This window comes from Panulirus ornatus, chromosome 31 (genome assembly GCF_036320965.1).
Source record: "Panulirus ornatus isolate Po-2019 chromosome 31, ASM3632096v1, whole genome shotgun sequence".
NCBI classification, from domain to species: Eukaryota; Metazoa; Arthropoda; class Malacostraca; order Decapoda; family Palinuridae; genus Panulirus; species Panulirus ornatus.
In genome coordinates this window covers 1,318,896-1,333,668 of record NC_092254.1, presented here as the reverse complement: position 1 = coordinate 1,333,668, position 14,773 = coordinate 1,318,896, and the positions used below count along the sequence as shown (strand labels likewise).

At 42.9% G+C, this 14,773-nt stretch overlaps 1 protein-coding gene across 6 annotated transcripts in view; it reads left to right on the top strand.

Annotated features, from left to right (window-relative positions):
• Ets65A (DNA-binding protein D-ETS-3) overlaps positions 1-14,773 on the top strand; it is a 149,951-nt gene that overhangs the window by 130,563 nt on the left and 4,615 nt on the right. For all 6 annotated transcript variants that reach the window (XM_071680231.1, XM_071680233.1, XM_071680234.1 and 3 more), the window contains 2 exons: positions 12,835-12,882; positions 14,564-14,753. In XM_071680231.1, coding sequence (XP_071536332.1) covers positions 12,835-12,882; positions 14,564-14,753 — 238 coding nt within the window. The remainder of the gene's footprint in view (positions 1-12,834; positions 12,883-14,563; positions 14,754-14,773) is intronic.

The window sequence follows — 14,773 nt, the reverse complement described above, 5'->3', positions numbered from 1 at the left end:
ACAGCATCAGAAGAAAAAAAAAAAAAAAAAAAAAGGACATTTACAGGATTTAGTTTAAATGCTGAATATATTGACTCGATATGTTTGGTGGTATTTAAACCACTGACTGACTCCACTGTTATCTTCCCGACACAGTTGGAAAATGTCATATTATTTCGTTAGTTGTTACGGGAAAATATACTTTCCAAATATTACGTCATCTTGTATCAGAATAGAATTATTACAATACCTAGAAAATGGTTAGGATCGAAATAAAATTGTTTAATATCTCTCTCTCTCTCTCTCTCTCTCTCTCTCTCTCTCTCTCTCTCTCTCTCTCTCTCTCTCTCTCTCTCTCTCTCAGCTGCTGCTCACCGTATAATCCCCTGCTCCCGATGGGCCAATTAATGTATCGTATGCCACGTGACCATATCATCGTACCGCCTCATACATTACTGTACTAGGCCCCTCACAGCCTCTCCCAGCACCTCCTCACAACACAGTACATTGACCTCCTCCCACTCTCCCCCAGGGTTATCGTACGCATCTGAAAATTATCACTCGATAACCCATGGGTATTTTTTTACCAATGACGGGATTATCACACGATAACCATGATCGCAGTTAGCGTAACGCAGTTAACATTGTGATAATTCAGATTATTGTACAGAATCCTACGTTATTCTTGTAAAAGAGACTTGAACACCATTTATTAATTATTATTATTTTTAATTATAGTCAGATCTATCGCAACACCATAAATTTGTTATGATTATTTTTAATTTTAGATTATCGTATTCTTCCTGAGGATGTTCGACCTGTTAGTTATCAGATCTTGTCACGTGAATTATCATGTCTGCGTTATATGAATTATCTTCCTATATGTACGAAATCATATAATTACGCTAAGACACCTGAATTATCACACCTTTCGCATTAATTATTTACACCATGCTTTGTTGATTATCTCCGCATGCCCGACTCTGCCATGTTAAATAACATGCCCAGCCGTGTGAATTATTGCATAAAATATCATACACGAACACACGTATTGCCGTTTCCACTCATGATTATTATAGTATCCAGCCGTATGAAACTAATCATATAACCCACCTCAAGAATTACTCATACGATTGATCTACGTGAATTATATAGATCCCACCTCATGAATTATACTCGGTGACGATTCATGTACCTCATGAATTATAGCGCACTGCTGTATCATTGCAATATGAATTATCATACCCTGCCAGACAAATTACTATACCCAAATGAATTATCATACGCTGCTATATAGATAATTACATTGGGAATTATCATTCTATCGACACAAATTACTTTACCCCACAAAATTATCATTGCTGCCATGTGAGCTATCGTCCTTTACATGAATTATCACATGCAGCAGCAGCTTGTGGCACACCACAGCGATTATTGCATCATGTTATAATCTGTAGCATTTATGAAATGTATTCCAGTTATTTTTCTGTCACGTGAATTATCGTCCATGCTTCAAGAATTATTTCCAATTATCGTTCAGTACCACATGTATCGTTCCCTACCACATGATTCGGTAAAGTTGAGAGTATTAATAATAATAATAATAATAATAATAATAATAATAATAATGATAATAATAACGGAATTAGAGTGAAATTTGTTTTTACAAAGGGAGTTTAGGGAGACGGAGGATTTTCCTTGTGTTAAGGGAGAAAGGATTTGCTGAGGTTAATGAACCGAGGAGGATTAATGGTAGGGGAGAAGGATTTACAGAGGAGGTTAACTGAGTAGGATTTATGGAGCGGATAACGTGGGAGGATTCATAAAGGGATTTATGAGTGAGGAAGCACTTAGTTGAGGGATTACAGGAGTCCCTGCGTTCGACATCATAACAAATCCCTGTCCGATTTTAGGATTTCTATCACGATCCTTGTATTTAAATCCTCAGTACAAAATCACTGTTCAAACAGCAGTTCTAAGATTGTTAAAGCAGTGCCCTTCACCGTTACTAGTTTAAACCTATTTCCTCAAACAAACAAACACATAAGAATGATTTAAGTATAACGAAATAAATAAGTTGTGACAACACTCGGGTGTTGTATTTCTTGACGGTAAATATGCACAACAAAAACACGAAACAAAAAACGTTTGAAACAATGTAGCGAAAACGGCGGTCATGACGCACATCATCCAACCGGCGACGACAGTGACAATACGGTCCACCTCCCCATCTTTATCACGGGCGAGAACCGTCCTTACGTGCGTGCGTCACAGAGCTAGATATTCCCTATAAGCCGGAGTCCGGGAAAGAGGGTATGATATATCGACCTTATGCGCTGGTGGCATAGTGACCAGTATGGTAACAAGCATATGGGCGGGTAAGGGGATCTTTGAGGGTGATCATAGACTTGTTCTAAGCCATTTACTCTTGTCTGCCAGCTTGTCATTAGCCCTTAATAGGCTTGTTTGCTTGTTGGCCCCTTAGGCTGTGAGCCAGCTTGGGGTGACGTGGCTTGTTTGAGAGTGGGGGTTGGTGGCTATGCTGAGGGTTAAGGGGGGTCTTGTGTGGTTTGTTGTTAGTGGTCTGGTGAGCCGTGTTGTTGTTAGTGTTGTTCTAACCAAGCTACCAACCCAGCACTGAGGGCGCATTCCATACGTGTCGTTGGTTTAGTATTTAGTTTGTGTGTGGAGGGAGAGGTGAGGGTGGACGGTGTACCTGTCTGGCGGCCAACATCACAGTAGTGGTGACGGCGGCGAGGAAGGCTGTCATATGACAGCTGACGGCCCCTGGCAGAATGACACTGTGACACACGATGACGGAGGAAGACGACTAACGCTGGACAGTAGTAACGCGGGACAGCACCGTCAGTACATAATGTTTGCTCATAAGAACTCTTCATTAAGTTACACGTGGTACGAGATATGATAACTTGAGATGGACAGACTTAATATTGACTTGCCATCTTCATCCCCCAGCACTCGTAGCCCAACCCCTTGTCCTTCGTAACTCACCGCCGGATCCTGACGTACAACCCTGCGAGTACGACGGTACGACCCTGGGGTAAGATGTGCTGGCTTCCGAAGGTCAGGTCATCCTGCCCCAGGGGGTGTGTGGTACGTGGTATTTGCATGACTACAAGTCAGTAGTAAACACAGCAGAAAGATTAATCACAACATTCTCTTAGTAACGTTACCTCTGTGTTGCTTCCACCCCCTCCCCCCCCCCTCTCTCTCTCTCTCTCTCCCCGCAACTGTTGCCAGAGCATCATCAAGTATGGCAGCAGCAGCAGCGGCCGTGTGTGTGTGTGTGTGTGTGTGGGCCACCGACAATGGCAACCCTGTATCGACCTGGGCCCGGGGCTACCTACTATACCCCCCTCCCACCCTCCCTCCTGTTACTTGAGCCTTTTAAAGTGTGAAGTTAGACAGGGTTACATTAACCATGGGCCTTTTGATGCGCCTTATTTTTATGTCGTACTGTGGGGGAGGTTTCTGGGTGTATGATGGGGGGGGGGGTAAGGAGGGGTGTCCGTTAGTTTGTCTTTAGTTGTTTGAGTTTTGTAGCAATGTTTTGTTGTGTTGTGGTGTTTGCTTTGATTTGATCGAGTTTTGTAATCATTGTTTGTTTGTCTGTTTTGTGGCTACGTGTGTGGTTTGTTTTGGTCGGGTATGGTAAGTTAGTCTTGCATTACTTTAAAGTTTGTGTTATATTGTTTGAGTTTTGTCTTGCTGTGGCCATTTTCGAGGTGTTACTTCCTATGGTTGTTTGCTGGTAATGGTTTACCGTTGTTTACCACAGTTGTGATGTTATCTTATGATGATGCATCACGTAAAATATTTTTTTTGATACACACTTGTTTATGACTAGTTTGTTATATTCTCCCAACATTGGCCGTATAATGGGTATTGAATGTATATATATATATATATATATATATATATATATATATATATATATATATATATATATATAATATATACACACACAACATTACGCGGAAGTGTTGGATGTGGTATACGAACCTTCACATGTATGGAAACATTCTACCAGGATCGTTTCACGAAGCTTCAAGACACTTCACTCAACCAGAAACAATGACTTAAGTTATGTAGTTCTGACAGCATCGATTTGTAGTGTTTAAGGAAGATTGCTTTTTAAATGGCTGTACGGTTCTATATATATTAAAATTTCATTCGGAAGTTTAAATTCTGTCCATTCAGAAACTTGTAACTTCAGTATGGTGTTCGTGTGGTTTCTGGCGTTGTTGGTAACCCTGTGTCCAACATGGACCCAGTAACCATTTTTTTCCCCTTGTGTTCACTGGAGATCATCATGCGTCAGGTCTTTTTCCCCGGTCACGTGGCTCAGGTCCAATCCTTTGTGTCCAATACCCTTTCCCGTACCAACTTTCTCCAATCCCCTCGTCACACCGTCCGTCCAATCACTGTACTGGCTAGTATATATCATCTACTATTTCCAGTCAATCCTTTGACGTTGCCATCTGGTACTGACCGGATTGGCCAGTCACATTATTTATTTGATATTGTATTCGTTCCTCTCACTCCCTCTCTCCATCTCCAACACTCGCTCCCTTTCCAAACCTCTCACTTCTTCCCCAATCCTCCCAATCCCTTTCCAACCCTCTCACTCCGTCTCCAACACTCTCACTCTCCAGCCCTCTCACTCCCTCTCCAACTCTCCCAGATAACATATCGGGAGTGCCGGAAATCAGCCCGAGGTACAGAGGAGGGCGGCTGGAGGACGAGGGTCGTGCCGAGCCCCCGGGGGGGAAGCTGTGAGGACGTGGGGAGGCTGGGGGTCGTGGGGAGTGTAGCACAGGAATTGTTCTTAAAGGAAGTGCCTTAAGTATAGCCTCTCTCTCTCTCTCTCTCTCTCTCTCTCTCTCTCTCTCTCTCTCACCAGACACACCCTTATGTATGCGGAGGTAAAGCGTCTCTCGTCACGACACACAACAGAACATTTAACCTCCCCCACCCCCCATTAAACTCCACCAAAACCCTCGCCTCTTAAAATCCGAAAAAAAAAAAGAAATAGTGTCCTTAAAAACAAGAGGAGGAAGGAGGCGCGCGCGCACAACGAACACGCCTCTGTGTGTGAGAGAGAGAGAGAGAGGAAGATTCCCCGCCTCTGCCTTTATGGAGCGAGTTTTTTGGTGGGGGTCGGCCGGGGAAAATCGTCTTGATTTTCTTTGATATTATAGAGCGTGGCGGGCGGGGGTTGCAGGTGGCCCGCGGCTCCAATAAAACCGTCGAGTGTTTGAACTGCGCGTCAACCGTAACACTTGCTCCCGCCACACACACTTTTCCAAATCCACGAGAGTTACGGGGGGAGAGGGGGGTTTGCCTAGCCTCACTGCCTGTCTTTTATTAGCTCTTTCAATCACCATTCCTTTATCATTTAACTTTAAGGTCTTAGTTTGTAACCGCTACATGACGCTGTAAATTGTTGTTCCTCAGTTAAATCTGAGCACTGTGGGGTGGGTGTACCTGTGCGTGGAACGGTGATGCAGCATTTCAGTGGGACGCCAAACCAATAAACTGCCATGGTCTTTGAGGCGACGTGCAGTTTAGCTTCGTCAATATTGCACTTCTAGCTTCGATATCCCATTATGATAATGCTCCCACGGCTTCATAGAGGCATTATTGAATATACATGATCGGTTTCTGGGAGCTCAAGAGCGAGAAATGAGTTCCATAAGACTTAATTCAGTCGTATAAGGCTCTGTCGGGAGATTTAAAATGACAGTAGAGCGGCCGGGCGACCGTATTGGGTTGGCAGGATTCAGGATATTGCCATAGCATGAGGATGGTCGTTATTGTTGTCGTCAGGCGGGACTCCACCACTACTGGTGGAAACATTTCCAAACGTGGAGGGAGAGAGGGAGCATCTCGGGTACTGCCTTACGAGGGAATGGGTGATGAGGTTAGCAAATTGCCCTGGTATTGTGATCCCTTGAGGGTCATGATGGTACGACCCCTTAAGAACGGTGGCACGACCCCTGAGTATGGTGGTCTGGCCTTTGACCAAACGTCAGTTCGTCACACCCAGGGGTCGTACCGTCGTGCTCAAGGATCTTACTGACGTGCTTAAGGGTCATACTGTCATCTTCAAGGGTCGTACCGTCGTGCTGTAAGTCCATCTCGTGACGCCCCTAAAGTAATTACCAGTTATCATACATTCTTATGACATTATAGGGTATAACTGCCTTGACCTGTAAACAGTTTGACTCTAGTAAACAAAGGGTTAATTTTCACCCAGAGTAATTACATTATCGCTCATTATCACATCTAACATGGTCATATCTTTCCCTAATTTTGATAACCACGGCTCATTGACCCCCGGTTTATTGAAACCAGCTGGTGTGTGCTGTGTATTGACCCCGAAGACTCACCCGTTGGTTGTGACCGCAATTCACTGCACGTTAATGTCATATTCCGTGTTGCACAAACCGGTTTCTCGTAACTTCTCAGGGATTGGAAATGTTTTTGTAGTCTTTTTCATTCCATAAAGAAATACACAACTTTAATCGTGAAAGAGAAAAAAATCTGATCGACTCAGAATTAAGATTATTTTTAAAGAGAAAGAAAATAATGTAGGAGCAGAAAGGAGGTAATGGTTAGAAGTTACTACAGAAATGAATCAAGCATAATTCCAGTGTATATTTCAAGAACCACCAGTGAAGGAATTGCCCCAACTGCATGGGAAATGAAAGCATTTTGAAACGTCATGCAAACGTTAACTGTACAAAAATAACCAAATCACATTTGACAGGTATTGAGAACGTTAGACGTAGACATTAAATGGTTTTGAGAAGACGTGACGTAGAAATTAATTGTTTAGAAAAAAAAAAGTACAAGAAAGATGAAGAATGAAGGAAGAGAAGAGACCCGAGGCTGGTCAGGATGGCTTGAGGAACTTCATCTTGAACCATCCGTGGCCAGCGTTTCCTCCTCAACGATTCTCTTACATCTAGATTCCGGGAGTCTTGCTCTGGCTCGGGCCTCCCTCGCATCACTGCACCGGCATAAAAATCCATCCCGGAGTTTGCTTTCTTCTCAGGAGTTCCCAGTCCTTCGTGATATACTCCCCGTCGTGAACGGTATGGCCGCGTCCCTCCTCGTCTTGTCTGTCGTTCTTTAGTCCTTCCGTATTTTTCCCGCTGCTTCGACGTGCAGGTGTCCTGACGTCAGTCCGCCGCCGGTCTTGTGCGTTTCGTAAGTGCACCACCATCCTAGCTCTTCCGTTCCCACCTCCATATAAGCGGCAACGTCGTAAGAGAAAATACCAAGAAATTAACACCTTTAGTAATATCTTGAGCAGAAGAAAGAAAACAAAGTTAATAAAACTGGGTAGAATTCCATACGAAATTGATATCCATTTTCAACGACAGAGGAAAGAAGATGGAATGTCGGAGAAAGCTTAGAAGGTAACACTAAGTAGGCAAAGACAGCCGTTTGGAAAGGGAAAGAAAACTACCTTCAAAAAGAAGAAAAGAGGCAAAGTTAGAAAGCCAGCTGGGAAACCAGTGAGAGGGGAGGACACGAGTGGGAGTGGTGGCCTAAACCCATCGTGCTGATGGTAGAACGTGCGGTAATCATGATGCATCTCAACAAATTAAAAATCACAAGACTGTTGGTATTGTGTGCGTACCTCATACATATTGGTGTTTGCTGGTCATGTGGCTGGGTCGTTCACGTCCCCTACACCAGGTGGACCAGTGGTCGACCAAGGTGTAGGTGAGGTAGTGTAGTACAATGGACGCAACAGACAACACCGGTATCTTGGTTGGAGAAATGGTAGGGCTGAACACGACAGGAGAGGAACAGAGTCTCATGGTATAATAATACCTTTACAGCGCCAGACATGGTGCCAGACCCTTCTTTCCCTCCGCTAACACTCCCTCACTCCCACCCCTCCCTGCCTCCAAGGCAAGCCACTGTGTAAGTGTCTTGACAGACACCAACTTAAGGGCGTTTTCAGACTTGACTGCCCCTCCACCCCCGGCCCCCTCCCACCTACCCGGGAGTGTTTGAGAAAGAAGTGAACAGACTTTTACCGCCGCCGTGGCTGGAATGGGAATTGGGAATCTGGAATGGGAATGTGGGGTCCTCGTACTTTTTAAGGTGATTTTTTTCTGGGATATTTCAGCCACTTCGTTTTCTTATCGACATTGTCTACCACAGTGGCTGTTTACTCCTATATCAGTATGACTCCCCTTATATTAACATCTTTTTCATATAGAGATTTAGGGTACTGATGCTTGTCTTAATGTTGGCGGATTTCTAGTGAAACTTATTCAGAATAAAATGAAACAAAATACTATAACAACACTGGCTACACTAAAGTACAGGAAACACTTGTCAGTTTGTAAATATTTTTCAGCCAGTACTTAAAACACTTCACTCTGAAGGCTCGTCCAATTCTGTAAACATTATGAATATTGACAAACGTTTTTAAGTCTTCAAGTATACACTTCACTTAAGAATGTTGGACTCTGTGAATAAATAATTAGGTACTTGATGGAATAAATTATATATATATATATATATATATATATATATATATATATATATATATATATATATATATATATATATATATACATATATATATATTAGAATAAATTGTCGCGATGTGGTATACGGGGGACGACATGCTACCAGTGGGCTGAGCCAGAGTATAAGTGGTCAGGTGAAAACGCCAAACAGGGGTGATGGTCATAAGTCTGGTGGTAGGCTGTGGTTTTAATGCATTATACATGACAAGTAGAGTGGATGAGGCACCTGTTTGATCCTGACGTTACTTCACTTAGGGAGAAGCAGTTAGGTATGATGAAAGCATATATATATATATATATATATATATATATATATATTTCATACTTCCCACGTATTCCTCGCGTGTCGTAGAAAGCGACTAGAGGGGACGGGAGCGGGGGGCCGGAAATCCTCCCCTCCTTGTATTAACTTTCTAAAATGGGAAACAGAAGAAGGAGTCACGCGGGGAGTGATCATCCTCCTCGAAGGCTCAGAGTGGGGTGCCTAAATGTGTGTGGATGTAACCAAGATGTGAAAAAAGGAGAGATAGGTAGTATGTTTGAGGAAAGGAACCTGGATGTTTTGGCTCTGAGTGAAACGAAGCTCAAGGGTAAAGGGGAAGAGTGGTTTGGAAATGTCTGGGGAGTGAAGTCAGGGGTTAGTGAGAGGACAAGAGCAAGGGAAGGAGTAGCAATACTCCTGAAACAGGAGTTGTGGGAGTATGTGATAGAATGTAAGAAAGTAAATTCTCGATTAATATGGGTAAAATTGAAAGTTGATGGAGAGAGGTGGGTGATTATTGGTGCATATGCACCTGGGCATGAGAAGAAAGATCATGAGAGGCAAGTGTTTTGGGAGCAGCTAAATGAGTGTGTTAGCGGTTTTGATGCACGAGACCGGGTTATAGTGATGGGTGATTTGAATGCAAAGGTGAGTAATGTGGCAGTTGAGGGAATAATTGGTATACATGGGGTGTTCAGTGTTGTAAATGGAAATGGTGAAGAGCTTGTAGATTTATGTGCTGAAAAAGGACTGATGATTGGGAATACCTGGTTTAAAAAGCGAGATATACATAAGTATACTTATGTAAGTAGGAGAGATGGCCAGAGAGCGTTATTGGATTACGTGTTAATTGACAGGCGTGCGAAAGAGAGACTTTTGGATGTTAATGTGCTGAGAGGTGCAACTGGAGGGATGTCTGATCATTATCTTGTGGAGGCTAAGGTGAAGATTAGTATGGGTTTTCAGAAAAGAGGAGTGAATGTTGGGGTGAAGAAGGTGGTGAGAGTAAGTGAGCTTGGGAAGGAGACCTGTGTGGGGAAGTACCAGGAGAGACTGTGTACAGAATGGAAAAAGGTGAGAACAATGGAAGTAAGGGGAGTCGGGGAGGAATGGGATGTATTTAGGGAATCAGTGATGGATTGCGCAAAAGATGCTTGTGGCATGAGAAGAGTGGGAGGTGGGCTGTTTAGAAAGGGTAGTGAGTGGTGGGATGAAGAAGTAAGAGTATTAGTGAAAGAGAAGAGAGAGGCATTTGGACGATTTTTGCAGGGAAAAAATGCAATTGAGTGGGAGAAGTATAAAAGAAAGAGACAGGAGGTCAAGAGAAAGGTGCAAGAGGTGAAAAAAAGGGCAAATGAGAGTTGGGGTGAGAGACTATCAGTAAATTTTAGGGAGAATAAAAAGATGTTCTGGAAGGAGGTAAATAGGGTGCGTAAGACAAGGGAGCAAATGGGAACTTCAGTGAAGGGCGTAAATGGGGAGGTGATAACAAGTAGCGGTGATGTGAGAAGGAGATGGAATGAGTATTTTGAAGGTTTGTTGAATGTGTCTGATGACAGAGTGGCAGATATAGGGTGTTTTGGTCGAGGTGGTGTGCAAAGTGAGAGGGTTAGGGAAAATGATTTGGTAAACAGAGAAGAGGTAGTAAAAGCTTTGCGGAAGATGAAAGCCGGCAAGGCAGCAGGTTTGGATGGTATTGCAGTGGAATTTATTAAGAAAGGGGGTGACTGTATTGTTGACTGGTTGGTAAGGTTATTTAATGTATGTATGACTCATGGTGAGGTGCCTGAGGATTGGCGGAATGCGTGCATAGTGCCATTGTACAAAGGCAAAGGGGATAAGAGTGAGTGCTCAAATTACAGAGGTATAAGTTTGTTGAGTATTCCTGGTAAATTATATGGGAGGGTATTGATTGAGAGGGTGAAGGCATGTACAGAGCATCAGATTGGGGAAGAGCAGTGCGGTTTCAGAAGTGGTAGAGGATGTGTGGATCAGGTGTTTGCTTTGAAGAATGTATGTGAGAAATACTTAGAAAAGCAAATGGATTTGTATGTAGCATTTATGGATCTGGAGAAGGCATATGATAGAGTTGATAGAGATGCTCTGTGGAAGGTATTAAGAATATATGGTGTGGGAGGCAAGTTGTTAGAAGCAGTGAAAAGTTTTTATCGAGGATGTAAGGCATGTGTACGTGTAGGAAGAGAGGAAAGTGATTGGTTCTCAGTGAATGTAGGTTTGCGGCAGGGGTGTGTGATGTCTCCATGGTTGTTTAATTTGTTTATGGATGGGGTTGTAAGGGAGGTAAATGCAAGAGTCCTGGAAAGAGGGGCAAGTATGAAGTCTGTTGGGGATGAGAGAGCTTGGGAAGTGAGTCAATTGTTGTTCGCTGATGATACAGCGCTGGTGGCTGATTCATGTGAGAAACTGCAGAAGCTGGTGACTGAGTTTGGTAAAGTGTGTGGAAGAAGAAAGTTGAGAGTAAATGTGAATAAGAGCAAGGTTATTAGGTACAGTAGGGGTGAGGGTCAAGTCAATTGGGAGGTGAGTTTGAATGGAGAAAAACTGGAGGAAGTGAAGTGTTTTAGATATCTGGGAGTGGATCTGTCAGCGGATGGAACCATGGAAGCGGAAGTGGATCATAGGGTGGGGGAGGGGGCGAAAATTTTGGGAGCCTTGAAAAATGTGTGGAAGTCGAGAACATTATCTCGGAAAGCAAAAATGGGTATGTTTGAGGGAATAGTGGTTCCAACAATGCTGTATGGTTGCGAGGCGTGGGCTATGGATAGAGATGTGCGCAGGAGGATGGATGTGCTGGAAATGAGATGTTTGAGGACAATGTGTGGTGTGAGGTGGTTTGATCGAGTAAGTAACGTAAGGGTAAGAGAGATGTGTGGAAATAAAAAGAGCGTGGTCGAGAGAGCAGAAGAGGGTGTTTTGAAATGGTTTGGGCACATGGAGAGAATGAGTGAGGAGAGATTGACCAAGAGGATATATGTGTCGGAGGTGGAGGGAACGAGGAGAAGAGGGAGACCAAATTGGAGGTGGAAAGATGGAGTGAAAAAGATTTTGTGTGATCGGGGCCTGAACATGCAGGAGGGTGAAAGGAGGGCAAGAAATAGAGTGAATTGGAGTCATGTGGTATACAGGGGTTGACGTGCTGTCAGTGGATTGAAGCAAGGCATGTGAAGCGTCTGGGGTAAACCATGGAAAGCTGTGTAGGTATGTATATTTGCGTGTGTGGACGTGTGTATGTACATGTGTATGGGGGGGGGGTTGGGCCATTTCTTTCGTCTGTTTCCTTGCGCTACCTCGCAAACGCGGGAGACAGCGACAAAGTATAAAAAAAAAAAAAAAAAAAAAAATATATATATATATATATATATATATATATATATATATATGGACGCAAGAAAGCCATTTCATTCTTTTACTAATCATTTGATTAAGTGAGTCTTCTCATCTATATTTGTTGGGAAATACAAAACTGTACTTAAACACAGAGGAATAAACACCAACACTCATGTTGTGAGTCTATTAATGAATGATCAAGTTTGAACGCTTCCTGGGTATAAGAGCGAACCTAAGTAGACACTTCCAAACTGTTGTCTGTAATTATTTCTGTAAATATTTTCTGTGATTTTCATCATATATATATATATATATATATATATATATATAATAACTGCATCGTGGACTACATGTGTCCGAGATCTTGATTAAACTTATGGAAAATCTCAGAAGTTCTGAAGGCATTATCTCTGACTTTGAAGTCCACATACAAAAAAAAAAAAAGTATTTCAAGTATGTAAACGCATCCAACTTCGTACCAGGCATCCCTGGACCGGCGTAATCCAAGTTTTGATTTATACATATATATATATATATATATATATATATATATATATATATATATATATATATATATATGCAAAATTCATATACGTGCATGACTCGATGTAAGACGATTTTATTACTTGACTGTATTAGTTGATATGTTTCTTTTCTCTCACACAGACCCGTATCAGATGTTTGGCCCCACCAGCAGTCGACTAGCAAGTTCAGGTACATTTCTAATTGTCCGTCTGTATCATGTGCTAACATCCTGGACCAGTAGTACAGGAAGGGTTCTCTGCTTGATGGAGATTACAGAAGCCGTCTTCAGGTATGGTAGGCCGGGAGAGAGGTTTTGTGTGTGTGTGTGTTGGTTATGAGAACTCAACCTCCCGACACCATCCTCCTCCCTGTACACAGTGATCGGCTACCACTCACTGTTCCCGCCTACCACCAGCTGTGTCACAAAACGATTACAACTTTAAATGGTAACCGGTATAACCTTCTATAACTTGGTCCTTTTGTTTTGCATTACACGTTCTCCATCACCACATCCTCAGCCTTCACCCCAAATGACCGCCAGAGTCTCCACCACCCACACCACAGGAGAGAGCGTGGTGGAGGGGGAAGGTTCGCTGGCCTTGGTGTGGTGCAGGATCAATGTTGGCCCCGCCACTGGTGAGCCAGTGTGCTGGTGTGGTAGCGGTGGTGTTGGTAGTTGTACTGTGGTAAGAGTGGTGGTCGTGAGTATTGTGACTAGTAATGATAACAGTGCTGGTGGGTCAGCATCTGTGGTGGTGATTGTGAAACAGACACTATCACGTATGGTGACTGCCCGGCCATTTTATCAATATAAGTACCTATATGTTACCCATACTTCACAACAGGTAAGTACAGTTTTATTGAAATTCATAAACTACATCAGGTTGTAAATATCCACCTATTTATAATAGGTTATTCAGCACTACATGTGGCCCGGTATACTCGCTCAGCACGCTGATGTACGGGATATCTGGGTGACTACAAGGTGTTGCACCGGGACGCTACCCGTCGTTGTGCAACGTGATGGACAGTCAATTCTCAACCGTCTGTTCCCCACCAGTTGTCGTAGGTAGAATATTGCACTCTATATTTCTCCAAGAGTGTCAAGAATCGTAGGGGTTTAATTTACACACACGTGAGAATTTGAAGATTTATTATTTTCGACAGTTTTCTTTGCAACTATCAGTCGGTGTAGACCTCTGTCGACAACAAAAAAGTTTATTTTCATAACTGAGGGGCACATCACTTTTTGAGGCGTGTATCAAAATCAGTAGGATATTGAATATTTTCACAAATATTCATCTTTAATCAAACACACACAAATATATATATATATATATATATATATATATATATATATATAAACAACAAATGCACAAAAATCACCACCCAGAACAAAACAGATGTCAAAAACCCACCAAAAAAACAAAACAATATTGGAAAATTGGCAACTGAACATCAAAACCTTCCAATTTTATTTTCAATTTTGGCGGCCTTTATGTACGGGACAGACCGTGGTGCCCGACGTAACATATACTATTTTTAGAGCTTATAGAAAAAATGGCATTACCAGTGTCTCGAGTATATATTTAGCTATATCTAGTATTTTAAAATATCTATATATACCCTAATCATTCCTATAAGGACTTTTATATGCTTACCAGATGTTTTTTCTCCGTTTCTGTATATCTAATTTACCAAACTTTTGTGCGACTCGTTCATAACCTGTCTGATTCCTTACTAGACACGGTTGTTAGTCATCCTTATAACTGATATATTCAAATCCTCGGACGGTCTGCTGGGGCATCGTGTTCATCCGCTTCGAGTCTCGCTCTAAGCTTCCACTCATCCTCTCTCTCTCTCCCAGCAGGCTCGGGTCAGATCCAGCTATGGCAGTTCCTGCTGGAGCTCTTGTCCGATTCCTCGAATGCCAACTGCATCACGTGGGAGGGCACCAACGGCGAGTTTAAGCTGACGGATCCAGACGAGGTGGCCAGACGCTGGGGCGAGAGGAAATCTAAACCCAACATGAACTACGACAAGCTCTCCCGGGCGTTGAGGTGAGGTCAGGTGGGGGTCA